The sequence below is a fragment of the Orbicella franksi genome, chromosome 5 (assembly GCF_964199315.1).
Source record: "Orbicella franksi chromosome 5, jaOrbFran1.1, whole genome shotgun sequence".
NCBI classification, from domain to species: Eukaryota; Metazoa; Cnidaria; class Anthozoa; order Scleractinia; family Merulinidae; genus Orbicella; species Orbicella franksi.
In genome coordinates, this window is record NC_138149.1 from 9,959,901 (window position 1) to 9,983,675 (window position 23,775).

General features: G+C 41.2%; 1 protein-coding gene across 5 annotated transcripts in view; it reads right to left on the reverse strand.

The window, feature by feature from the left end:
* The window catches only part of LOC145487406 (uncharacterized), a 59,465-nt gene that overhangs the window by 34,079 nt on the left and 1,611 nt on the right, over positions 1-23,775 (reverse strand). For 2 of the 5 annotated variants that reach the window (XR_014049401.1, XM_081466177.1), the window contains exons 2-19: positions 20,928-20,998; positions 20,372-20,530; positions 19,713-19,883; positions 17,669-17,830; positions 15,759-15,950; positions 14,127-14,294; positions 13,223-13,417; positions 12,116-12,256; positions 11,028-11,195; positions 9,897-10,064; positions 9,337-9,504; positions 8,868-9,026; positions 7,634-7,807; positions 6,578-6,742; positions 5,868-6,014; positions 2,908-3,239; positions 1,713-1,856; positions 199-308 (exon numbers count right to left, since the gene is read on the reverse strand). Coding sequence is in view for 4 of the 5 variants with exons in the window: in XM_081466177.1 (XP_081322303.1) it covers positions 199-308; positions 1,713-1,856; positions 2,908-3,239; positions 5,868-6,014; positions 6,578-6,742; positions 7,634-7,807; positions 8,868-9,026; positions 9,337-9,504; positions 9,897-10,064; positions 11,028-11,195; positions 12,116-12,256; positions 13,223-13,417; positions 14,127-14,294; positions 15,759-15,950; positions 17,669-17,830; positions 19,713-19,883; positions 20,372-20,530; positions 20,928-20,998 (2,994 nt within the window). In the remaining variant the exon portion in view is untranslated. Of the gene's footprint in view, positions 1-198; positions 309-1,712; positions 1,857-2,907; positions 3,240-5,867; positions 6,015-6,577; positions 6,743-7,633; positions 7,808-8,867; positions 9,027-9,336; positions 9,505-9,896; positions 10,065-11,027; positions 11,196-12,115; positions 12,257-13,222; positions 13,418-14,126; positions 14,295-15,758; positions 15,951-17,668; positions 17,831-19,712; positions 19,884-20,371; positions 20,531-20,927; positions 20,999-21,093; positions 22,919-23,775 lie in introns of those variants that run through there. The other 3 variants (XM_081466178.1, XM_081466180.1, XM_081466179.1) reach the window with 2 other exon arrangements.

The following is a 23,775-nucleotide window of genomic DNA, read 5'->3' on the forward strand; positions in this document are numbered from 1 at the left end:
GAAAAAAGCAATGCATTATTTTATTGACTGGGGAGTAACAATACACAACAGCAGGAGTGGGTGTCACTGCTGGGGCTGTGTTAACGCTCTTGGGCCAAAGGCTGACAGGCACAATCACGGCACCCAAACAATGGACCATCGGTCGCAGGGTTGGAGACAAGACGGGAAACGCAAGAAAATAACATAGCAACAATGTACCTGTCTCGAATGATGTCATACTTCATGTCGTCGTCAGGATTCTGAGTAGGTGTGGCGTAACACCTCTCCTCTCTGATCGTCAGTCTGGTGTCTGGTGAATCCACCGCCAGCTGAAAAATGAGCAAATCAAACGTAAGACGCTAAACAGACTCCAATATTACTGAACATCCTTACTGATAAAGGTCACTGAAGGAACAGAAAGGTTTTAGGAGAGAATAATTTCAGGTCCGGGTCAACCTTGGCGTGTACTATGCAGGTAAGAATCTAACCTCGCCACCAATTCAAATGTTTCATATTCGTTTTTCCGGCTTTGTTTTCCGAACGCAGGATTCGTGGTCTGAGATAATGGTGCAAGGACTCCAGCTAAAACAAGAACAACTACCACAACATCGACATCAGAATAGCCCTTGACCTCCTGGAGTATTTCTAAAGGCGAGGAGACTTAAAATGAAATGTGAATTTTGTCTCATTTGACGGAGACTAAGTTGATCATAGTTATTTACCTATGAAGTACTTTGTACTTAACACATTCAGTGCTTTTGTTGGTAAAACTGATTATTTTAATCACTAGCAGTCAAAATCAAAACAGCTCAGGTGTTCTTCCCAAATAAGTTTGACGTTTATTTGTTGTTGACTTTTCTCCCGACATATTCCTTGCACAATCGTCACTTGGAAAGTTCCGTACGTAATTTCTAATTGGGTGTAGTTTGTTAAAACTTAGCTGGAAAAAAATAGTGAACCACATTCTGAACAATTACATGCTCACAATTGATCATTTTTTGAGTTTCTGATCCAAGGTTCATTTTGCAATCAGGAGCTCCGCTTTTCGGCTTGGCTAAATTTATATCTTATCCTGTCTCGATAAATTTGAGTTAAAGATAATAACCTGATTCCAGGGAGGGTTACTCGCAAATTTATAGTTCTTATACCAACTGGTAAAAACTACCAAATTTACTCAAAAGCAACAAGCTCAGTTTAGATGGTATCTGTAAAATTGTAACTCTTTTGAAAGAGCCATTCCTCAGAATAATAAAGGGCATTTGATCAACTTCAATAGCTCTGTTGTTATGAAATAGTACTTGTTAAGTCATCGTTTGCTGGCGACGATAAACCGAGCGAAAAGTGGGTTAAAAGAGCTAGCCGTGTCGCAATTGAACTTTTTATTCCGGGGAAACAGAGGCTGATCTATGTTATGGGTAAATTGTAAATTATGAAGGCAGGTTACCACTTACAGCGCATATAAGCAGAGTCAGCAAGCGCGGACATAGCAATTTGCTGTTCCTAAGTAGCGCCTTTGTTAGGAAATTGCCTTGACAAAAGACGCTGATTATCTCACTTCGTCTACGCCTGCTGCCAATGCAACAGTAAAAACCAGTTTCTCTACGTGTTTGTCCGATGCCTATGCTTATGTTTAGGTAAAGGTTAAGTCTGTGATGATAAACCTTTTTCAAGCCACATGGTCTTTTTTAAACTTACATTTTACATAAGGAGAATCACAACTTTGTACTTTTTACCTGTACGAAGAGAGGCTTGCTAAGGGACACCTTTAGCGGGAATTCTTTGATGCCGTAAGGAAGTAAATAATTCTTGTCTTTAAACACAGAAATCTCAAGTGTGAACTGGGCTTTTGTATCACCTCCATTCATGGTCATCTTTACCTGAAAGAGGGTCACAACCATAGGGTTTGTAACTAGTTGTTAGTAAAGACACGGTCCGTAATTCTGTAATTAGGAATCGGTGAAACAAGCGTTCGCCTTTTGTTTCGCTAACCTGACTGCAAATAAACTGAAAAACATTAGGGTTAGCCTAAACAGCGCAACGTTTGGCCTGGAGAGCGCTCTGACTCACCCAAATGCCACTGACTCGACAGTGAATAGTTCTCTATGAATTGTAAGGGTCACATGCGATGCACGTAAAACAGTTCGCTTCTCCGTTCATGTGTAATCAAAGAGCACCATGGCAATGAACTAATAAAAAAAATAGACGTTTTCAATACAATTTTCTAATTACTGGCAAATTCATATCTGTCCCTTTTTCATAGCAAAATTAAAGCATGTCTGAATTTGCCTTTTTTTCAGCAAGTTCCTCCTTGACAAAATCCTCCGGCCAGCAGACAAGTAACCTCAATTTACTCCACAGAACACTCGCCAATTGTGTGGTTGGTGGTCCCAGGTTATCGCCTACACCTTCACTGCACAGTGCAGGGAAAGGGTGGTAGGGAGGGGGGAGTAGGTTGATTAACGCTACCCATAATTACTTTTTTTTTTAATAACGCAACGCAACATCATCCTTCCTCTAGGAGAGAAACTCGAACATATTTCACTCAGCCAACCGGTAATCCCTACAGAACATCCATTATCCGGATCGAATTTGTTCTCCTGGGTTTCTCAGCCAGAGTTTTGGTGGGGAAAAGATTTTGAAAGGAACAGAACCGTTGGATTGCCCCTGACCGTTACTCGTTAGGCGTTTTACTTGGTACTTGGTATTGACTTTTGCTCATATGTTTGTCACACAACGCTCTGAGATACGCTGTGCCATGATCGAATAAATACCTCGATGGAAATTATTTTAAAAGGGACTACTGTCGTTTCATATTGAGTAGTTTCTCTAAAACCTGAAAGTCTGAAAATAGATCGTGGGTGCTGACCCACTGCAGCCTTTTGTTTAAACGTCTATCGTTTAAATGACTCAGACACAAAGTTTCGTTACCTTTCTGGGAATAATCCCGAATGTAGAGGTCACGCCTTCCTTGGTGTAGTAACAACTGAAAGGAATTAAAAGTTCTGGCATTCTGGTAATAACACCCTCAACATCGACCTCATCTTCTTTCACGTTGTTGCTATAAACAACTACTTCGTTTGTGTGACTGCTGTCCGTTCCACAGCCCATCAGGGGCGCAACAAGGCTAAAGTGAGTTTCGTTTGCAGTTGCTATGCACGAGCGGTTGTTGAGGCGGAGATCTATGGGTTTAAAGCCGTTCAATACTCCCCTCTCCACGTCAATTTGCATTTCAGTCTTTCGGCAGTCAATCGTCACGCCCTCTGTTAAGCCAAAAATAAATAGGTATTAAAATAAATAAATAAATAAATAAATAAATAAATAAATAAGATAAAAATACCATAAAAGAGAGAAATACTATGAGGTAGGGCGTGATGGTGAGAAGGAAGGAGGAAAAGGAGAAATGACTTTCCTTTCTTCTTTATTCAACACTTACGATTTTCTTTAAAGTTTAAGGGTGAAATCATAATTTTATAGCGTCTTGTATTAAACAATCATTCACCGAAGTGGAGGTGCCTACTACTTGCCATTCGCCTCCGAGCTATCCAATCTCAATGCGCGGAAAGCACTCTTCACTTGTGTGGTATATACTAATATCTACTACTCTCATTGTGCACTGCTGCTTGACTAGTGGTGTGTCGTCTTAATGAGAAAATTAAATTATAAGGCGAGAAACAAGCCCTCTCTTACAGTCTCCCACTTAACTTATTGTCCTAAAGAGTACTGGTAACGATTCAGATGTACGCGTGCAGCAGGGTGGTCCAGAGTTTGGTGGTAAACAGTGCAGACGGCTGATCCACAGTTTTTAAATCTGTTTCTTTTTTCCTTTTTTCGTTTTTTTTTTTTTCCTGAAAATTACTACTAGCCTGCTTCTAATACGTCTTTTCGGAAATACGAACTACATTTACGATTGTCTCCCGTGCAAGCATAATGCACAAATTAAAAATATAGTCCTAATTCTCGATAATTCTAACCAGAACCCCATGTCGCCACGATGGCTGACTAATGCCCTTGTGCTGTTTCCGGTAATGTCGCGGGAATTCTTCAAAGAGGAATTCTTTCTTCATAATGTTCCTTTCTGCTTTTATAACCCATCTGATTCTTTAATGAGGGCCATGAAGTTAAAAGAGCAGAAAACAGAAAGGCCGACTGCAACATTGACAGATCTATACTTACACAGTTGTCTGTGTGAAATACCGGGGAAATAGGTTCGTGTCTTTGCTTTGCCTCTGATGGTTAAGCTTCAACCTCAATGCGTTAAACTTCCTGCTTAATACTCAGTACAACAAAACGCAAGCGGCAACTTGAAACATTTATTCAAGAGGCCACGTTAAATTTAGCGTAAATCGTCGACCTTTACGAACATGGCTTGTACGCGCCATGACCCGATGACTGGAAGAATTAACGAACACTCGTTATTTTCAGGGGACGTTATTTTCTTTCGCAGGACGAGCGCAGGATCGATCGTTTGCAGGATTTTCGCGTTAAATTAAATTCTAAGACTCTGAAGACAAGTGGATATGCATGTAACGTATCATTTCCTACACTCTAGTTATGCTGTGCAAATCCACATGGCGATACAATAAAGCGTCCTTGATTGATTGTTCAGCAAGATAGAATGAATTCAACCGGCTCGAATAAGCGAACAGTTTGAAAGCATTGCCAACCTACCGTAGGTGTTGTTTTGCTTTACATTGCCTTTTACAGAGGAAGCTCCTAACGCCAAAATAACCAGCAGGTAAACAAACAGACGAGCCATTCCGAGAGACAACAATTCCGCGGCCCAGTGCACAACTACACAAGGTCACTTGGCGCGCGTGGAGCGAAATCGCCTGGCTATTGTGTAGAAACCCGACACCGAACGAAAACAATCACTGTCGGCTTGAATTGATTTAAATACAAGAATTTTAACTTAAGTCGGCGAAGAATGCGCCCAATTTGCCAGATATGTGATTCAAGGGGAGCTGAAAAGAGCACTTTTCTTCGCGCGAACATTTTGTTTGCCGCGCACACCGAAGACCTCTTGACAACGTATTTAGAAAAGTTGCGTGACAACTCAAACAGACAGAGAGCTGTCACGCACTTGTCACGCATGCCTTGCGCCAACTATCTGGTGAAGATTGTGGTAAATCTAGAGAAATGTTCTTCAGGTAGGGAGATCAACCTATAGCGTGACATATTGTAAGATGTTCATTTAACTTCCAACATTCTCTTGTGCATGTCTCGCGTGACTTAGAACGTTCCGGGGGAGGCGAGCAGGGGGGAGTTATGGGCACTTGAATGCCATACCTCACGATTTCTGTGAACCCCGGCATGCTTTCTTTCAAATATAGCAGGTAGTTAGTATCACATTTTGTACGAAAAAAAAGTTAAAAGACGCTTCAGTTTGACATACAGTACATTCTTTATTATAAGAATACGTTTTATAAGAATATCGGGGCTGAAATTTGCGAAAGTTTAAGAATGTTTTAAGAAAAAATCCGAGGCTGAGATTTTGTAAAAAATATAACGTGTGTTAAAAATTTGTAAATACAATAAAATTCTCCCTTTTTAACTAAACCGTATAAAATTCTTCCTTTCTCTAAACGGCAAAACTAGCTAAAAAGCAACAAAAACAGCACTAGCCGTTTGTTCGATGCCAATAACCATTTTTGCAAGAAGTTATGAGTTTCATATCAGGCTTTAACGTTTGCAGGCTGGCTCCAAAATTACTTCATCATCATCCAGACACCAAATACATTCGAAAACTAATATGTCATACGCTATGATCTGAGAATATTCACAAAACTATTTTCAGCCTAAAATCGGCAACAAAATAAGAGTATTCAGCCTCGCCGGAAAAGTAAAATTCTTATAAAAATCAAAGAGTGTATTACAAAAGAGGTACAAACCTGTTAGTGGAGCGCTCTTGAAATCAATACATCTCCTTCGGCAGCCATCAAAGCAACAGATTTTGCCATCTGGACAACTGTCCGTATCGTCACACGAAGGCTCTATAGACGTGGCACAGCGGTAGTTCTCCCGAGCTGGACATTTGACTACCACACAACAAGAAACAAGTATAAGAGAAGATAATCAATAAAAAAAAAAAACAGAAGGCAAACCAAGAGTGGTTCTGCATGCAATTTATTATCCATTTTACCGTCCGCTTCCCGGGAGAGGGTAGACGGGAGTTGATTTGGAAGTAGCGGGGATACTGGAGAAATAATTCGGGAAAAAGGTACCTGAAAGGTACGGAAATAGGTGTTTAGCGAAGAGGAGGGGAAACACTTTCTATTTTTACTAACATTGTCGAGGGCGCGAACAAAAGAAAAACCGCTGGAGATTGAACGAAAGGGAGAGTAAGAGAGGGGGGGGGGAGGGGTGGGGGGATGAGTGGGTGATTTTTTTTTTCTTTTACCCGCTCAGCGCTCTTTCTTGCACCCCTTGCTTTTTGATTTCAAACTCTGATGATAAAGAATGAGTGCCCCAGTTAACGTCGAAAGTCAGATAATTCTCCTTTGGTTCAATCCCCAGCGGATATTTTGTCCACTTAACAGGAGGTTCGCTATGAGATACAAGGGTCGGTCAGATGGTATGATCCCTGCTCCCAGTAATATACCTGCAGCAGCTCCACTCTCTATCGAAGGAGAGACGCAAATCTTGTAGCATCCATTGTAGCAGCACTTCTTGTCTTTGAGACAGTCGTTGTCCATGTAGCACTCGTCCACATCGGACACACATGGCGGAGGAGGAGGATCGAGGACTGGGCAGATGCCTGTCTTATCTTCGGATGAGATAAAATCAGTGTAACTGTTATACCATAATAGCCATTTCAATGAAGTTTTGGTTTAATTGGGGTTTGTAAAAGTAATTTAATGACTTGACGGTCCGATTTGTGTACTAGCTAATGCAATTCTAGAATTATTAGAATTCCCACTGAAGCGATTTTAAGTCTTTGGGAATCTTTCTATTTGGCGCCGAGAAAAGTCGAGCAGACAAAATAAATGTGGCATGTGTCTGGGTGTAATATTATTTGCCATAAGGGTGAACAGCAACTGATTTTGTTTCTTGAATCCCTTGTTTGATAGTTTATATTTGATAAGTTCTTATTTTAGAGGACTGACAACCGTTGCCGATTGCTGTTTTTTGGCAAAACTGATTAATGACATGTATTGCTGTGCACAGTCACCCCAATATGGCGCAATTGGTATATCTCATGCTGCTTACATGTAGCAACTTCGAGGAGAATAATCGCGGACTCATTTAGGTCTAAGAGACAGGATGTTGTCATTATCTGGTGCTCTTAAACTATTGCAGTATTCCTGTTTCTCACAACTGTTCGTCGAGGGTTGCAAAGGGGGAACCCAGACCACGTTTAACGGAAAATTAAAGGGTTCTTTAACAATTTACGGAAACATACATAGGACTTTCACATATCACAAAAAAAAAAGAGCAGAACATTATTTTCACGAGAACTTTAGTGTATGAGAACTTTAGTGTACAAAATGGATGATATTTTAGAACTTTACATCCAAAACACATCCTTGTTCGACATCCTCGCCATTCGTGCGGTCCAACCTAAAATAATGCAGACAAATCAAACGGATTGACTATCGCGGTAATGAAATGTTTTCCCACATCACAACAATATATTAGTGGAGTGTTGTTCTCTTACTAAATGTCGCTTTATTTCTGTCTAAAGGATCCCAGCATTGTCTCCTGCAGCCAGTGAAACAACACAAGGTGCCATTTACACAATCCACGTCATCATTGCACATGTGCCTGAGTCCCACGTGACATGTCTCCGAAGGTGTTGTGTTGGGACACTTGTCTGCAGAATCTACGATACCTAAAAGAAACAAGTAACATAACACTCAATCTCGTGCAAGCGCAAGATAAGTTTGACATTGCACGACGAAACAGGATGTCAACCGGTAACAGCTGCTACTATTTATTATATGAAGATAGCTAGGAAAGGCCGCATGGCTTATCTCCCTCTAAATTGCCCGGAAATTGTAGGCCACGATCTGACTAGTAATAAATATCAGTATATGACTGGATTTATGAAAATGGTGCTTAGAAAAACTCTGTTCTTTTTCATCAAGTGAACTACAATCTTGAATTTATGACTTCTAAAGATAAACAAAGCAAAACAATTAGAAGAGTGGGAAAAGGAATATACGAAAGTGGAGGAAAAAATGACTGATTTTTTATATTACCTACTTTTTGGCGCAGTTCAAATATATGATCGTTCATACGTTCTTCCACGGATATATTACGAACTCCTAACGTGACCAGCTCCTAGTTGGCTTGATAGCTCAGTTGTTAGAGCACTGCCCGATATCGCAGAGGTCATGGGTTCGAATCCCGGCTAGGCCTGAATTTTTTTCAGGCTTTAATTTCACAGTTGGTTAAGTTGTGTATGTAACTGGAATGATAATTGATTGACACCTTTTTCAAAATGCAGACGTATATATTGAATGAGCACAATAAAATTGATATGAATATGCCCATTTTAAGGTCACGTGCGCGACTTTTTAGCTTGTTTACGCAGACCTCGACGACAAAGGCAACAGGAACGTCCGACATGCGCACAAGATTGTTTAATGAGCAGAACTGCATGAGCGATCTTGCCGGTTTTTTCTGACCACCACTCCTAATAGGGTATAATTTTTTTTATAATCGACGTTATCTTCTTCGTCGTGGTTGAATAAGGTCCCTTTAAAGGGTTCTTGAAAGTTTAAAGCATTGAGTATAGAGAGAGTCTGTCCTATAGTGTATGTGTGTTGGTTCACGATTATTTTTCACTTTAAGTGAACTACACATTACATTTCTTCCTGTGTACATAAACTAGTAACTTCTTTGCACTATGACCAATGCACAATGAAAGAGGTTTGAACTTAACTTACCGCCAATTTCTTCAAAACTTGGATTCACACATCTGCTGAAACAAGTATTGCTGCAGCACTTCTTTCCAGGGTAACAGTCTGCATCATTTTCACATTCGTCGTGATCCGAGATGCAGAATTCAGGCGGAAGCAGGCGTGGACACTTACCAGGTCTTGGATCTGAAAACCAGGTAGTCAGACAGTCAGGCAGTCAGACAGTCTGGCCGTTAGACAGTCAGAAAGTCGGACCGTCAGATACTCAGACAGTCAGGCATGGGTAGTCCGAGTTTCCGAGAGACCGAGAGTCAGACTGTCAAATAGTCAAACAGAGACAGTCAGACAGACGGTCAGTTGGACAGTCAGGCAGAGAGTATCTTGGTTGGAGGACCAAACTGGCACACAAACAGACACATGGACAGATAACGTGACAATAGATCTAAAACGTCCACTATATTTTAAAAACGGCAACAAAACTTAAACGGTTTCTTACTCAGTTCTAGCCTGCTCGGAAAGCCCTCTGTAGAAGCACACCTTTTGCGGCAGCCGTCAAAGCAGCAAAGCCCATCTGAGATGAAGCTACACTCCGTGTGATTGGAGCACTGATTCCTAAGAGTCACAGGACACCACTGTTTGGGCTTCTCCGGAGCAGGACACTTGTCTGACATGAGGAAAGGCAAAAAGACAAATTTACTTCAAACGGTCCTTGTCAGTATAATTATTTATGATAACGTCATTGCAAAAAATACACAATTGTATAATGTACAACTTGAATGGATGTCGAGACAAAGCGTTTTTTTCTTCCCTTCAAATTTACAGATGTAATGAATAGTGTTTCAATGGAAATGCTTAAAGTGACGTTTATGTTCTGAGAGGATTTCAGGAGAAATATTCAGCTACTCTCTTTTTCTCGTGTTCCCAGCAACCTCTTTTTAAGAGCCATCTCAACGTTGAGATTCAGAATGTTGCCTCTTTGGGAGAACCACTATCTTGGATGTAATTTAACTTTTAAGGCCCTGCTGTACACAAGGTTAAGAGACGTCATAGACTTACCTAGAACGTTTCCCTCTGTAGGTTCAGCGCAGACTCTGTAGCAGCCGTTTGAACAGCATTTTTTCGTTGATGTCTCGCAATCCCAGTCAAACTTGCATTCGTCAAAATCAGATGGGCAGAATTCAGATGGTGGACTTAGAGATGGGCAGGTGCCTGGTCGGGGTTTCTCTGAATGAAAAGGCGATAACATAGAAATAAATGAATATTAAACCAGTAAAAAACAAACAAACAAAACAAGAGGTAAGCAAACAAAAAAGCAAGCCAGGAAGGAAGGAAGGAAGGAAGGAAGGAACGAGGGAACGGAGGAACGAAGGAACGAAGGAACGAAGGAACGAAGGAACGAAGGAACGAAGGAACGAAGGAACGAAGGAACGAAGGAACGAAGGAACGAAGGAACGAAGGAACGAAGGAACGAAGGAACGAAGGAACGAAGGAACGAAGGAACGAAGGAACGAAGGAACGAAGGAACGAAGGAACGAAGGAACGAAGGAACGAAGGAACGAAGGAACGAAGGAACGAAGGAACGAAGGAACGAAGGAACGAAGGAACGAAGGAACGAAGGAACGAAGGAACGAAGGAACGAAGGAACGAAGGAACGAAGGAACGAAGGAACGAAGGAACGAAGGAACGAAGGAACGAAGGAACGAAGGAACGAAGGAACGAAGGAACGAAGGAACGAAGGAACGAAGGAACGAAGGAACGAAGGAACGAAGGAACGAAGGAACGAAGGAACGAAGGAACGAAGGAACGAAGGAACGAAGGAACGAAGGAACGAAGGAACGAAGGAACGAAGGAACGAAGGAACGAAGGAACGAAGGAACGAAGGAACGAAGGAACGAAGGAACGAAGGAACGAAGGAACGAAGGAACGAAGGAACGAAGGAACGAAGGAACGAAGGAACGAAGGAACGAAGGAACGAAGGAACGAAGGAACGAAGGAACGAAGGAACGAAGGAACGAAGGAACGGAGGAACGGAGGAACGAAGGGACGAAGGAACGAAGGAACGAAGGAACGGAGAAAGAAGGAACGAGGCAATCAAGCAAGTAAGGTTTTTAGTTATTAGCTCTCTCAAATATAGAATTAACACTCGACAACACTTGACATGGAAGGGAATTGTAGTGTACATTTCACCTTCCTTGTTTATTCCTCCACTGCTGAAATGGGACGAATCCATGCAGCGCTTCCGACATCCATCGTCACAACAGACTGTTCCAGGGGGGCCACACGATAAGTCATCCACACAAGTATTCCTGAGTCCGATCGGACAGATCAAGTTCTCGGCTGGTTTAGGACAAGTATCTTTGACAAAAAAAAAATTAATTAGAGAGAAGCTCAAGAGAAACCGAACAAAAGGAAATTAAGAATCTACAATGTACAGATTGAATCATACTTCATGGAAAGTTTTGCCTTAGAAAATAGTCACTGAATAGCTGTTTCTGCTTCTTTAAAAACTCGTCCTTTTTTCCATTGTTTCTCATCGCAGACCGAGTTACGTTTAAGGTCGCCACTTTTGGATGGCGCCCGGGGGCTACTCCCAGAAAAATTGGGTGGGGGTGCGGCCCGCTTCTCAAAACCCTTTCCCTATTTATGACCAAAGTCTGCGATTTTTCCTACCCTACTTATGACCTGAAAAAGAAGCTTCTTCTAAAAAAACATACCCAGTTCAAGACTAGAGTGCCTCAAGCCATACCCTTTTTATGACCAAAATGGCCAAAATCGATACCCTTCTTATGATCAAAACGGTTTAGAACTTTACCCTTTGGGGCCGCATATACCTATATAACCTATATAAAGGAGTACCCCCCCCCCCCCCCCCGGAGCGGGGGATGGAGGTTCCTGTCGCTACTTTCGAGATTTGCCACAAGCCAGCAAGCAGCATTGTCACAACGTGGCAGTGACGTGGACATGTAAATGAACAATTTGAAAGCGTTAGGAAGTGATAGGATACCTAGATATTCAACCCTGTTCACCATCCCGAAAAAGGAATTTTTAGACTAGCTCGTGAACATCAAACAGTTGCATGGTCCAGCTGGGCAAGTAAAAAAACTAGCCACTCACATGTAAGGCTTGGATTTTAGTCCGGACTGTTTGAATTGTTTTGCCCCAGTTTCCCAGTTCTAGACAACGACAACAGCAAACAACTGGTTACTCTCCCCAGTCACTGGAATTCACGAGAAAAATTATCTATGACGTTGGTAAGCTCCACATAGGCCACATACCTGGTGCTCTTGTGGTGGAAACACATCTTCTTCGACAGCCATCAAAGCAACAATGTGTACCGGTGAAGCATTCGCGGGAATCATCGCACTGATGCTTCAGTGATTTGGCACAGGAACGCACCACAGGCTCTGGACATTTGACTGTCAAGAAACAACAAAATTCACACTGTAAAGTTGTCACACCGGGACCTAACCTGGTCTCCTGTTAGGCGCCGTTATTTGGATTGTCACGCAACGCTCGGTAAGGAGCGTCACGTGACAACCCCACTTAGAACTGCTACGGAGCCTAGTAACCAAATACCAATTGTTTAAAGCCCCGTAATGGGTTCTCGATTGTATCAGTGTGGACGATCATGAAAACACCTCCGCAAAATGTGGCGTACAACTCTTGACGCGTCTTTGATAGATCCATTCACTATTCTGTTAATACATATTTCACTCTACAAGCCTTGAGTCCGCTTTAAATGTAGTCAGTTAATAATTATAGTTTCTATATTTTACCCCTAATTCTATCTAAAATTATCACACAAAAAGATGTAAATATCCTTTAGCAAAAAAAATAAAAAACAACTATAAAAACCTGGGCTAAGGATTTAAATCCATCATTAGCTCACAAACTGTACCGGTGTCAGTTATTTAGTTAAATAGTATGCGCTCTTTATTCATGGTCCTTAGCCTGCGAACAGGCTCCCAGCGAGGATGGAAAAAAAATCGGTGTGCGAAGCGAGCCGACAAGCGCGAAACTGAAGAACTCGGAGAACGAAGCGATCGGGGCGGGGCGCTTTGGTCGCGGTCTCCGGGAGCCTGTTCGCAGGCTACGTGGACTTCGGCAATGTTGACAAAGTTTGCATTTTAGTTTGTCTCATGCGGGTAGCGTGTTTCCAAGACTGATCTTAAATTACGAAAAACATTCGGTGAGCAATACGTGTCGACCGTCCGTTAACATCCCTATAACGCCCCCTAACAGTTTTATTTGTTATCTCTCTGTAACAGAAATCTTTCTAACTTGTCCCGAGGGAAACAGTTAGTCTAGAGTACGTACGAATATTTGTGTTTCCCCAGAAATATTCCCAAGAAACGTCCATTAGAGTCCTAAAATGTGTGTACCTGCTGCAGCCTGCAGCTGCACAGAACCTACTGCAGACCCCGGACCCACCGAAGGAGACACACAAACTCTATAACAGCCATTGGAACAGCACGTTCGGTTTCCAACACAGTCCCAGTCGATAAAACACTCGTCCACGTCCGATACGCACAATTTCGGTTGCACAAGAATGGGGCACTTTCCTTTTTTGTCTCCTCCTAAAACAATAAAGAGTGGAATGTACAGGTACACCCTAGTTATGCAACACTTTGAAGTGGTATACCATGAATCGTCCGAGGGAGAATATCCCACGAGTCGCTTGCATTTTCTCGTTATACACACGAGCCTTTAGGTGAGTGTGTATAACAAGAAAATACAAGTGACAAGTGAACAAGTGCGACATACGCGCGGCGCATGTTGAGAGGGTTCGATGTAATATTTTACGACAACGGCAGAAATTCTCGCGCGCACATTGGCTAATTTTCATCGTCAATATGCGGACAGACACATGAATTTATAATTATTCAATGCATCAGCGAGCGAGAGAGGATAATTTGACAATCTGTTGTCGTAAAAAACAAATTGACGTCAGTTTTTCATACGTCTGTCTTGTTATTGGCAATGAATTTCGTCATAACACTGTCAAAGCAGTCTGCGGATCCACCCGGCTATATCGTTTATTAACAAACGCGTGAAACGCTCAGCTAAGGCGTCCAATAACTCTTTTATAACTTGGTTACGATGTAAGTTACGTTAAAGGATACTGTCGTGGCAGTGTGAACAACGTCCCTTTGATAGAGATGTACGGTTAATAGAGGTCATAGATGCAAAGGTTTATACATTGCTCGGATAAAAAGGAGCTGTCCCCTTAAGGGAAGTGATTCAAAGAGAGTTTCCACCACCGTAATAGAAATGCGGACTTAATACCTTGCGCCGAAGCGGTGTCATTATTACGATCCAAACATTTCCTTCTGCAGCCATCAAAACAACAGTAGGAACCAGATGGACACTCCTTGTCAATGTTGCACGTGTCTATAAGTCCAGCATGACATCGGCCTGTGGAGGAGGTGACGGGACATTTTCCCGATGCCTCTCCTAGGATGGGAGATTGCAAACATTAGTAGGCAGCTCACGTTTCAATATTTTAAGTAATTTTCTATTAAACGAAACATACTTTCAAATTGAAGGAAACCTCACAAAATTAAGGAGCACCAACAAACTGAAAATATACAAGAATGTTTATTGTAAAATTTGTATTTTAAAATTTTGACTGTAATCATTGTAAAGTGCTATTAAGCTAAAGCGAAATAGTGCTCTATAAATAAAGTAGTATTATATTTAGTATTATTATCATTATCACTATCGCTATCGTTATCGTTATCGTTATCGTTATTGTTATTGGCTAAGGTTTTACTTTCCTAGTGGTAGCTCCTAAAGGGACACTATCATGAGCCGCGCATGTGTAAAACTGGTTTTTCATATCGGCTAAAACATTGGTTTTCAGAGAGGCCTGTTAACGTAATGTATTATTTTATAGCTAAGGGAGAGCCGATGTGTCAAGAGTAAGTTATTTTGAGGTTTGTTTCAGTTTTAACCTATAACTCGTACCGTGTTTCTGGGCAAATCAAGAACAACAGTGGCCGAGAGTCGAAAATTTTAAACTCATCAACTCTTTTTAATTCGAATTTTTTTTCACTGAATGTGAACCTGCACAATCATATTCTGCTCCATAATTGTATGCCACAAAATCCAATCCACTTTTTGCAGAAATCAATGCTATTGAGCCAGTGGATTTTACTACAGGCATTCAAACTTTACATTTAGGTCACATAGATGATCATGATAACAACGACAAATCAACTTCTGTTAAATAGACCTAACAAAGTTGTTCTATATTTAAATTACAAGGGCGGATCCAGGATCTTTCCAGGGGGCATGGCTTGTACTGTGGGACTACAGAATCAATGGGGCATCCCCCAAAGTTGTGAAATTTGAAAATTTAAAGAAGTCATCAGAATGGTCGACTACAGCTAAACAACTTAGTGAGAGATTTAGGGAGGACGAATGGTAGGATATAATAACGAGACTCGATATTTCGCGGAAGAGTTCTACTCCGTCTTATCTCGAAGCCTACAAGCTCCTGTTATTCTTGTTCACCGGTGTAACTGTTAGCGAATAATGCATTTTTATCACTAGCACAATCGTTTTTCGGGTTTTTGTTTTTTTGGTTCTCCAAAAAGGGGGGAAGGGGGCGGTGGCTAGTCACCCAATCCTCTCTCCCACCCCCCCCCCCCCCACTGCCCCCACTGCCCTAAAGCTACCCCTTAAACGTGCAATGACCTGTACTATTCCCTTGTGATGTTTGCCATAAATCTTGTTTTATCAGCTCACTAAAATAATTAAAACTGTTTTTGATTGTCCAAGCATTTTTGACCTCTATTTTAAAGTCGTTTAGCGATTACTTTTCATACATCATGCACTGCACTACTGACTGATAGTTTTACACTTCATTTTCTTATCCGTTCAAGGGAGTTCAACTTATGGCGACGTCAGCCCTACCTTCTGCAATCAGTGATCCTATAGCACTGGCGTTTGAGCCCGAGAGTCCCACCGGATCGAGGCATCTGGTGAAGCATGTGTTACTACAGCACTTCTTTCCAGGGTAACAATCGCCATCAAACTCACACTCGTCCACATCTGAGACGCAAAACTCAGGCGGAGAAGTTACAGGACACTGACCGGGCCTGGCGCCTGAAGAATGACAGTGTAGACATTTTGGTAGAAAATTATAGTTAGTGGTAACATGTTAACAGCTATTACAATTAATACTACCCTAGAAGGGTATGAGGAACATACGCAACAGATGGTCCTGTGGGAGCGGCGAAAGGAGGTGGAGGTCATTCTGATTCACTCAAACTGTGATCTTGTTCAATGCCACAAATCCCTTATTTTCCTTGCTATCTATTTGAGCCATGGGGCACCGTTCTAACATGCTAGATACAGCTGCTAAGTCAGCATTCAATTCCAAGTTGAAATCCGAAAAAATAGCCGAAATCGCAATAAGCACGTTCTTCGCGATACGCAGGACCTAGGAGGACGTCCTAGAAATTCACCAAAATTTTAAACACACGTGTACACCCATTATGTACGTACTGCTCATGCTCAAGTTTACATGACTGCTGCCTCGTTGGTCTTTTTAAGCACCCTCTTGGGAACTTTAAGAAAAGCACAACGGCAACGGGAAAGTCGCTAAACAAGAGGTTTAATGAGCAGAACAATGGCTGTGCACGTGCGTTATAATTCTTGGTACGTGTCTTTGCCGTCCTGTGCAAAATAACAACTTGAAATAACCAAACTCTGCGTTGTCTGGAGAACGTGCACCACAGCGGCTAATTAAATTTCTATTTTGAATTTAACACTGTATGCCATTTCAGTTTCAGAGGTAATTTTGAGGGTGAGAAACAAACTAAATGACTTGAGAGTATCGTGAGATTCGTAAGTAAATCGTGGTCACTTAGGCGCCCTCCACACTACGCCGGTGAAATTTGAAAACGCAGCTTTATTTCTAGTATTTGGCTTACTGTCCACACTAATTCGGAGCTTTCCGAAAACGCTCTTCAAACCGGGGAAATTTAATTAAAAACGCAGGGGTTTTCGTTTTCGTGTGGACCGAAAACACTTTGAAAACGGAGCTTTTCTAAGACGATGTATAGTCACGATTATCACTTGATTTCCCTGTCCTAGTTTTCTTCGAACACAAATGCAAAATGACCGGTGATTGTTGAGTTTTTAAATTCTTTTATCGTATTGTGGACGGAAAAATAGTTGATGCGTTTTCAGAATGAAATCTCCGTTATCAAATTCCTCTGACGCATTGTAGACGGGATCTTAAACTCCCTAATAATGACGATGATGATGATAGAAAGGACTCGGCCGGAAAAGATGTTTTTCTTCTACCTGATCGTACCTCTCCGGTAAGCTTCGGGAACAAATCAGGCAAGTTTAGTCGGGTCATGGTTTGTATTTTGACATGACAGAGTCGAGCCAAAAATACTCATTGCGAGACCAAACGATGTTGATATGCCGCCAAAAGGTACCAATAAAGGAACGATTAGCCAGCCATCGCTTTTTTTTTTTGGCCATCATGGTATGTACGCAATTGTACCATGCTCCACAAATATGGTAAGCGTTTGGGTAATTTTTGGGGGGCGTTTTCATTTTTATTTTATTTTAATTTTAAGGGCGTATTTTTTAAATAAAACAATTACGATTTCATTCGCGCTTGTTGGATATGAGATGGTGAGACGCATCGTTGGCTATCTATCATTTCATATCCAACGAGCGCTTGTGGAACTGTTGAATAGACACGACTTCTTATTGGCTAATTGCGAATTTGGACACAGTAAATTATTGAATAAGTGATTAAGACGGCTTCATATCAACTGCTTGTTCGTATGTCCTACTTGTACCTTCTATCCTGCTTTGAAAGCCTTTAGGAGTAGCGCATCGTCTGCGACAGCCATCAAAACAACACAGGCCGTCTTTCATGTAATCACATTCCGATTGTTTAGAACATTGGTTCCTGAGACCGAAGTGACACTCAGGGTCCTTTCTTGGAGGCGGGCACCTGTCTGGAAAAGAAACCATAAAAAAAAAAAATGTGAAAGGAGCTCAGTCACGGTATTTTGAGTTATTTTGGCCACATAAAAAAATTACCTTTAAATGGTAGAAAACCTGAAACTAACAGTTTAATAAGATAGAAAAACACCAAAGAGATAATGATAAACCATAAAGGAACAAGGATGGCTATGGATGGAGAAGATTGACACGGATTACAAACGACGAATTTGATGAGTTGAGGCTAAACTGACTAAACTTTTCAATATGCGCAAGCCGTGACTGAGCTCCTTTAAGGAATTTTTATGAAGAATTTACAGTTTAATTCTTACAGACGTTCAAAATCTAAGGGCCGAATATTTAAACGAAGTTTAGGCGTCGTTTAAGAAGGCCTTGGTCTAAACCGGGTCTAAACCGGGTCTCAACCGGGAAACCGGGTTATTTAAACGTCACTTATCTTAAACCCCGCCTAAACGGAGTCTAAACACAGCCTCGCAAACAATAGCAACTTAGACCTGGTCATGAGTAGGTTTAGAAGTAGTCTAACGTTTTATTAGTGAAGGTTTTCGTCATGGATGGAAGTTTGAGATATAGACGCCTACAGCAATGGGCTAATACTCGACGTGTTCGAAGAATTCGACACTTGCGGGATAAGCTTAATCCTTTAGAAGAATAGAAGATTTTCCAGTGGATTCACTGACGCTGGAATAACGTCAGCAACCAGCTTACTAATAGCATTTGGTGAAGCTGGGGCTTTACCACCAACTGTCTTCTTGCTTCCCCTCCGTTGCTCATCAAATTCCTTTTTCGTTTACAGTTTCATGAGCTTCCAACATCCCTGAATTGCTTTCATATCGCGCTTGTTACCATCGGGATTTCCGGCGTTGAAACTTTGCGCAACTCAGTTCCCACGATGACTGTTTCCTTTCTAAGCTGACATTGTCATATCCTTGGTTTTCTATATCGAAATATTGCTTCCCGAGCTCGGCAAGTAGAAGTTTTTCTTCTTGGCTAAAATTTGCATTTCGAGATTTTGAAGCCATTTTTTCATCTGGCCTCTTCAAAATTCTGAACACGCGGGGTTTGGAAAACAATAGAAATTTTAGTTAAACCACGCTTAGACGTGGTCTCCGCGGAATGCGGCTCGACTGCATTTAAATAATGCGATTTAGACCACCCCTAGCCGTGGTCTTTGCAGGCCTTGTCTAAACCTCGATTTAGTCAAAAACCAGGTCTAACCTAAACTTCGTTTAAATGTTCGGCCCTAAATGTTTTAGTTTTAAGTTCTGCTTGGAAACGTTTACACGAAGATGTTCTGCATAAATATACTCCTAAAGTTTTATTTTTCTGTCAAGTCAAAGAATGTGTGGCAGATAAGTTGTAACGGAACTGGAAGGATATGCAACTGAAAGGAGAGTTTGTTGTAAGACCTTGTAGTTTTTGGTTTACTTTTTTTAAAACAGCGAGCGTGATGATATTTTCGTCAGTGTTATGTTATATGTATTTTAGTAGAATAGTCGCGCCACCATACTGCGAATTCGCCTGTTGGAGCTGTTGCTGCCTGTTGCAAACTATTTGCCTGCAGATAGTTTGCACTTTGAAGGTTGTCATACCAATATGGCGCGATCAGTTGCTTAGTAACTTTCGAACGAAAAGTGCATGCTCGGTCCGGTCTTGGAAACCGGAATTCACCATCGCTTGGCACTTGAACCGAGTAGGCGATTGACACACATCAACAACTCGGTTTACTGTTTGCTCTCAAGTAAACTGTGACCCACGAGTTGAAAGAGAAAAGCAGACATGTTTTAGAGGCGCTATGCTGTGTCTCACTTCAAAAAAAAATTTGGCAACTTTGATCACAGTTTTAAATAGCAAAGCTACAGAGAAGAAAGTTACCTTGAATGGTGCTTATCCCGGGTTCAACACATACTTTGAAGCAGTTGTTATAGCAACATTTTTTGGTGGAACCGTCGCAATCCACGTCTAACATACACTCGTCTGAATCCGACACACAAGGGCCTGGGGGAGGCAACAGTAGAGAAGGACACGTGCCAGGGCGTGGAGTACCTGTAGAAAGCAACCACAGTGGGGGATAAAAGACTCCAAGATAGCAACGTATGATGTCATGCCCGCGCTTGCTCTTAGAGACAGAGGTGTTTGCGTAAATTGTAATACAGGGAAAATCACTAAACCATCGTAGGTTTGTTCAACATAGGTTATTTCGTGACTAGAAACCTTACGTGTTTAAACCAAAGAGAAAGAATAGAAAAACTGCCGTAGGAAAAAAGATGGCGGTTGTACAGTCTACCACCATACATTGCGAACCTAGCACAGCCAAATACTGATGCACAAGGAAGGCCATATATTTGTCCCTGTATTGGCCACACTATGCATGCTAGGTTTGAAGGTTTTGGAACTTTTCTGGGCGTTTTAATAAGCGCTGTTAAGGTTTTCGCTCCCTAAGAATTTGGTTAACTTTTGTACCAGTTGCCCTCTTTATTCAGAGAAGGGCAAAATTTGAGGACACAGCAGGGATTTGGGTTCATTTGCTTTACCTGTGCCAGCGCCCCTGTTGTTATTGGAAGGATCTCTGCAGCGTTGTCGACAGCCGTCGGAGCAGCACAAAGTCCCATTTGGACACTTGCTACTGTCAACACACATGTTTTTAGCCCCAATGAAACAGAGAAGATTTGTAGGAGGCTTGGGACAGGAGTCTGCAACGAAAAAGGCAGTGGATTTAGCTAACAGTGAAAGAGTGAAAAAATAAAACTAGAGTGCAAGGGCCCTTAAATGAGAAAAAAAAGAGAGCCGTTTTCGTTAAGCAGAAAACTATCTTACATATGTCTGGCCAAGATATTCTGACTCGAGCTTCTTTCACATTGATTTAACACGTCGTGCGCGTCTTCTAAGAGTAGATGACTTGTTAATAAACAAAGTTACCAAAAAGGGCCAAAAAGGGCCATACAAAGGCCACAAAGTTGACAAAGCAAAGCATACTACTTGAGATTGCAATTCAAAACATAAACTCAAGAACTGGCAACAGTATTGGCAAAAGTGACAATAAAACTTAAATCAAAAACGACAACAACAACAAAACTAAACTAAACTTACTTGGAGCCTGTGCAACAACATGGCCGAGGAGTACAAGAAGTACAAAAAATATCCTCATTATGTTGGTTGAACTGAAAGAAACGGAGAACTAATAGTTTACATTTGCGAGGAATAACAAAACTCCCATTGAGAGAAACATTCCCATGACAACACTGAGACCACTGACCTGACCCTATTACGTCAAGTTACCTTGGAATGTTTGCGTAGCAGACTACAACAGAAGCCATCTTCCGTGTGGAATGTTGTGGAATGAAGTCCTCTTTGGAAACAATAACGAGGCCAATGAATTGTGATCTTTTTTTCCAAACTAAGTTCACCTAAAGTCATCAATTCCAGCCGTCGTGATCACTTATAGCGGTTTTTTTTTGCTTATAACGTGATTGTGTCCCTTTAAATTTTCCCTCAAGCAAGTTCTGCTCAGCACGTCCATTTCAGGTCTTGTGCTTTCACTTGACGGTATCCAGACGAATTTTGTCAAATATTTCCACATTTTTTTTAGGTCATAGAGGTTATGTGTTTTTAACATACATTTTTAATTGAATCCTCTTCATCACTGGGTCACGTTTCTACAGTACCTTAACAACCAGGCCGAAACCTTGGACAAACAAATGTCAAATTTCAAACAATAAACCATTTTTCAAGCAATATTTTTTCCATAAAAATAGCCAGGGTGCTTCCATTTACGGTTGGATGACAAATTTAACCGGGACTTTTGCAGAACTACCCGGTAGAACTAACGGGAGCTCTTTCGCGAGAGACTGTTTGTGAAAATGAAAAGAAACGAGGTCATCTTTAAGCTTGACAATGTTGGCTGATCAGTATTGTGAAAAAAATGACTTAATTGAATAGTATAAATCACTACTAAAAATTACTCTTACGTAAGAGCAGCGGAACGCCCTCCAATTGGCGGATGCTTCACCCCGCCTGATCGCTCCGCTGGCTAACTCAATCTTCGTTCCTGTGTGTAACTCAATGGTGATCATACGCCAATTTCGATACATTAAAATTCCAACTGGGCTCCGACGCTTATGGGAATAAAACTTGTAAAAGAAAGTAATTATTCTTCCCTAATGCCCGATAGGATTTCTTTTGTTTTATTCCTCTGAGCCTCGGAGCCAAGTTAGAATTAATTGCTGCGGAGCGAGCGTAGCGAGCGAGCAGCAACATAATCAGGATTTAAGAAGAATATATAGAAAGGGGTACGAATTCTCGAATTCATCACTTTTTACCAGAATGCATTGCAGTTAACCAGACTGCACTGCGCCACTTTTACTGGAGTGCATTGCGCCACGAACAACACGAGGATGTCATACTCGTCGAGCCGTCGTCCTTTTTCGCGTGGATTCCACTGAGAAAGTTTTCTCTGATTTACCTGTAAAGTGATGTGAAGGAGATCGTGCTTGACTTTCACAACTCTTGCTATGCAGTATGTGAAAGTTTGTAAATCTGGACGATTAATTGTGACATCTTAATCTTAGTATGTCATTTCTTAGCAGTCTCGCCTCCTTCGTCGAATTCTTAAATGAACAGATATCGTCGTTACTAAAGCCTGTAGAATAATTAAAACAAACGAAAACCGTGGAACACGCTGATTTCATAAATGCTGCAATCTATTCCTTTTCATCGAAACATGAATTTAAGCTAAAGCTTGAGCATTTTCACACATCGCGGTGGACACATTCTCGACACAGTCTGTGTGTTCTTCTGTCGAGTTCTAGAGATATTTAATGCGTACCAGTACAGAACTTATAAGTTAGATTTCTGCTCCTACAATTTCCACATCTTTCGATTTTCGCGATCTGGTAAAGGGCAGGCTGATGTGTATCGTTTTATGTCCAAACATTCTTCAGATCACAATGTGCTTTTTTGTCTCGATCCTTTGTAACACCTCGCCATCGATGCGTCATCATGCATGAAGTTGATGCATACAACAGATTTTAAGTGACACCACGATTTGACACTACTTTGAGAAATAACAGTTAATGTAAGTTTTGGAACGCACAGATAAATGAATCACGGCGTTAAATATGTCACTATCAACAGAATGTGCCGCAGCATTACTATCTATTAGATACCCTAGTGTATTAATATATTGGCGGAAAGCCGCGCATGTGGAACTTTTGCGGCAAAGTTTACGAACACTGTGCATAGACATGGCGGTAAAACGTCACCGGCCGATGAAATTAAATATAAACGCATCTTCATCGACATGATAAATAAATAAATAAATAAATAAATAAATAAGTTATATAAATAAATAAATACATTACATAAATTACATAAATAAACAAATAAATAAATATAATATCAATAAATATAAATTATATAAATAAATAACTTCGTAAAATTGACTACTCAGCCAATCTTAGACCGTAGTAAAACCAAAACCAAAATAATTGCCTGGTTACTTTCGACACCGCTCTAAATAAACATTATACAAATAGAAAGATAATTAAGTAAATAAATAACAATTCTGACTTAGCTTTTGTTACCGTCGTAAAATAATATGACTCTCTCCTTTTAGTGATCTGTACCCTCCCCTCCCCACATTGTTGGATACACGTAAATAATCCGAAGAGACAACAGTTGTTTCTTTTAATTAAGAACGGCTTGCAGGGAGATAATCTTTACCTTTACAAATGACCCGCTTATTGTCGTACGTCAGTATATCAAACGGACGCACTTCAGAAACAACAGCAACATTGTTTTAACAGACACGGGAGCGGATACACAAAGAATCCGCTTATCGCACAAGGTTTGAAGATCATCACCGTTGCTATTCTTTTGAAAACGGGACGAAAAAAAAAAAACCGAAACCTCGGAGATGAAATCTCGGAAAGGTTGTATG